Genomic DNA, 3,426 nt, shown 5'->3' on the forward strand with positions numbered 1-3,426 from the left:
CTGGGCAGCACAGTAAAGACGACTGGTTTCGGTATCAGTTTGTAAACTTTAAGGAAAATGTGTCTTTGTTTTCCTGTCCGTTATTGTTGGGTGTTGGTTTGTTCACAGTCAGGTGGTGGTCAGGTGTGTGCATGGTGCGTGCGTGCGGGTGTGCGTGTGCGTCCACTCCTGCGCCTCGGTCCCTGCTCCGCCCGCCACCCCGGCCACCTGGCCCTCCCCCGCGGGCCAATCCCCGCCTCTGACCTCACCGGGGAGGAGAGGGTCACAGCTTCTGCTGGGCCGAGACCCCCTTCCAGTAATCCAGGATGTCGTGCAGGTCCTCGTCCTTGGCGAACTGGACTTTCTTGCGCAGGGCGTGGCCGGCGGCCATGTACACCTCCTCCCGGTGGTGCTTCTTGTAGGGCCGGAAGCGCTCCCAGATCTTGTGCGTGCTCTCGGACGAGTACTCAGGGCTGGAGGAGTAACCTGAGTAGTAGTGTCTGGGAGAGAGCTGCGAGTAGGTGGAGTCACGCTTGGAGCGGGTCAGGGGCTTGAGGAAGGACACGCGTTGGCTCAGGCTGTCGGCACCCTCCTCGTAGTACAGGGCGGGGAAGCTGTGCCGGTGCTCGCTGCAGTGGTAGGCCGGCTTCACCTCCAGGTGGTGGATGCCCCCGCCGCCACCCCCGCTGCTGCCCGCTGGCACCAGCGGGAGGCGGTCCAGTGGGCTGTTGAGGGGACTGCCCTTCTCGATGTACTTGGAGTCACCCTTGGCCAGCCCCGAGGCGGCTGGGTGGTCTGGCACGTCCAGGCTGAAGACCTTGGCGCTCTTGATGGAGCCGCTGGAGGACACACTGCAGGTCTTGCGGGTCACAGCGGCATCGGCGCTCAGCTGGCGCTGCAGCGGGTGGTGGGAGCTCTCCTTATAGGGGGGTGAGAGGAAGCTGGGCCGCTCCAGTGCCCCGGGTGCAGCAGCCGAGGAGGTGGCAGCAGCTGCAGGGAGAGACTGGCATTCAAAGGCCAGCTCAGGGTCCCCACCACTGCTGCCACCCCCCAGGAAAGAGGCCGAGTCCAGTTTGAGGGCATCAATGCAATTATTAATGATCTGGTTGACCTTGTCCACCTCCTTGGCAATGGTGGAGATCTCCGCGGCCGAGCCCTGGCCATTCTCCAGGTCTGGGAGGTCATCCTCGGGCCGGGCCAGGCCATCCCCACCAGCGCCTGTGCGCACCTCCATGTAGTTGCCTTTGGTGGCCACCTTGGGCGTGTCCAGCCCAGCCTCCATGCCCTTGGCGGTGGGGAGCTTCTCCCCAATCATGGAGGGGAGGGAGGGCATGCGGGCCACAGGCAGTACAGGGGGCTCACCCAGCTTCTGGGCAGCATGGATGATGGAGCCGGCGTCCACGTCTGCCCCGTAGCGCATCTCCAGGATGGTCTTCTTGACATTGACCGACTTCTGCTTCTCCTCCTGCATGCGCCGCTTGCGCAGGCAGTAGTAGACGGCGCCCAGCACAATGACCATGCCAAAGAGGCAGCCCAGGATGGTCATGATGTAGTGGGTGGTGGTGGAGGTGCTGGGCGCCAGGTCCCCCGGCACAGGGTCCCTTGTGGTAAAGGTCAGGCAGGTGTGGTTAAAGCGGCGGCTGTTGCGTAGGGAGGTTACGCAGAAGGTGTACTCCGTGTGTGCCCGCAGCTTGTCGAGTGTGACGATTTCCTTCTTGTTCTTGAGGGTCATGACGTCGGAGAAGTAGCTGTTGTTGTACTGGACCAAGACGTACATCTTGCTGTAGGGGTGGGGGATAATGACCACCAGGGTGGCTGAGGTGAAGGTGACATGGTGCAGTTTGATGGCAGGACCCGCGGACGCATCTGTGGTGGACGAGGCTGGCGGCTCCACCGACAGGATCTCGTCAGGGTTGAAGCCCGAGTTCTCATCGGGCTCCCTCTGAGCGTCGGTGGAGTAGGGCGTGGGGTGGCTCACAGGCCGGACAGGCAGCGAGCCATTGCGGCACTTGGCCTGGAGCACGGTGATGGCATTGAGGCTGTGGTAGGGCCGTGGCACGAGCAACGGGTAGCCGGCAAACTCACGTGGCGACTCACACTGCAGGCGGTCGTAGTTCTTGGTGACATTGTTGAAGACCACAAGCCAGGCCAGGAAGCCGAAGAGATCGCACTCACAGTTGAAGGGGTTGCCAGCCAGCTCGCACACCATGAGGCTGGAGAGGCTGGCGAAGGTGGCGCCGTCGAGGCGGCTCAGGCGGTTGGAGGACAGGTCTATGCTGATGAGGCTGGGGCACTCGGAGAAGGCGGTGGGTGTCACCACCTCGATGAGGTTGTGCTGGACGAAGAGGAACTGAAGGCGGCTCATGCCGCGCAGCATGCCCTCCGTCAGGTTGCTGAGCTTGTTGTAGCCCAACTGCAGGACCTGCAGGCTCGACTGGCCCAGGAAGGCGCCATCTTCAATGTAGGAGATCTCGTTCTTGGTGAGGTTGAGGTCGGTGAGGTTCCCGAAGCGGTTGAGCGAGGAGTAGAGCACGGCCTTGAGCTTGTTCTCGTTAAGCCGCAGGTCGTGCACAGTGCTGTTGATGTGCTGTGGGATGGTCTCGTAGGGCGGCTGGTTCTGGCTGCAGATGGCCAGCCACACATAGCCCTTGTCACCCTCGATGAGCCAGCAGTCGGCGCGCACGACGCCCGGCCGGCACACGCACAGCAGCGCAGCAGCGCAGAGCCCCAGGCGCAGCATGGCGCCGGCCGCAGCCCCCTTGTGGGCCAGGCACGGGGTGAGGGGCTGGGGGCTGGGGGGCCTAGCAGCTGGAAGCTGGGGCTGGCAGCACAGTCCTCCCCGGGGCTGCCACCATCTTGGGGGCGACCCCCAGCTCGGGAGCCCCAGATGAGGTGGGCACGGCCAGTGCCAACCGCTGGTGGCCTTCTGGGGTGCTACCCGCTGGGCGCTTCGGCCTGGCCTGGGCCCGAGGAGCCCACAGCCTGCTCCCCAGCTTCACTCCTCTTCTCCTGCCAGGAAGGCGCCTAGGCTCTGGGGGCTCTGACTTCCTCTCCGCCTCCTCCTCTTCCTCCTCAGGTTCTGGCTCAGAACTTCAGGCGATTGCCACAGGAGGCTGGAGGTGGAGCACTAGTGAGGGGGGAGCCGAGAGACGGGGGGAGGAAGGAAGAGACCCATCTGTACCCTGGTTCCTGGAAGGAAGCACCGAGAGGGGGTGACAGATCAGTGTGAGAGCTCCGAGCAGCCCTCTAAACTCTACCACGGCCCCACCCCTATTCCACATTCCTCCCAGGGGCTTCGCACCAGGGAGCACTCTGGGGTCCCTGTTACACATACAAGGGAGGGCTGATGGGTGGCAAGAGGGGGCTGGGAGGAGGGAGACAGAGAAGAAACAAGGGTGGGGCAGAGGCTGAGGAAGTGGGCAGAGAAGGGAGACCGAACAGCACAGG

At 63.5% G+C, this 3,426-nt stretch overlaps 1 protein-coding gene across 1 annotated transcript; it reads right to left on the reverse strand.

Moving 5' to 3' along the window:
* Positions 1 to 262: 262 nt before the first annotated feature.
* ELFN2 (extracellular leucine rich repeat and fibronectin type III domain containing 2) lies at positions 263 to 2,719 on the reverse strand. Its single transcript, XM_004373829.1, has one exon. The coding sequence runs from the start codon at positions 2,717 to 2,719 to the stop codon at positions 263 to 265; it is 2,457 nt and encodes an 818-aa protein (XP_004373886.1).
* Positions 2,720 to 3,426: the final 707 nt, after the last annotated feature.

Source organism: Trichechus manatus, unplaced genomic scaffold (assembly GCF_000243295.1).
Source record: "Trichechus manatus latirostris isolate Lorelei unplaced genomic scaffold, TriManLat1.0 scaffold00027, whole genome shotgun sequence".
Lineage (NCBI taxonomy): Eukaryota > Metazoa > Chordata > Mammalia > Sirenia > Trichechidae > Trichechus > Trichechus manatus.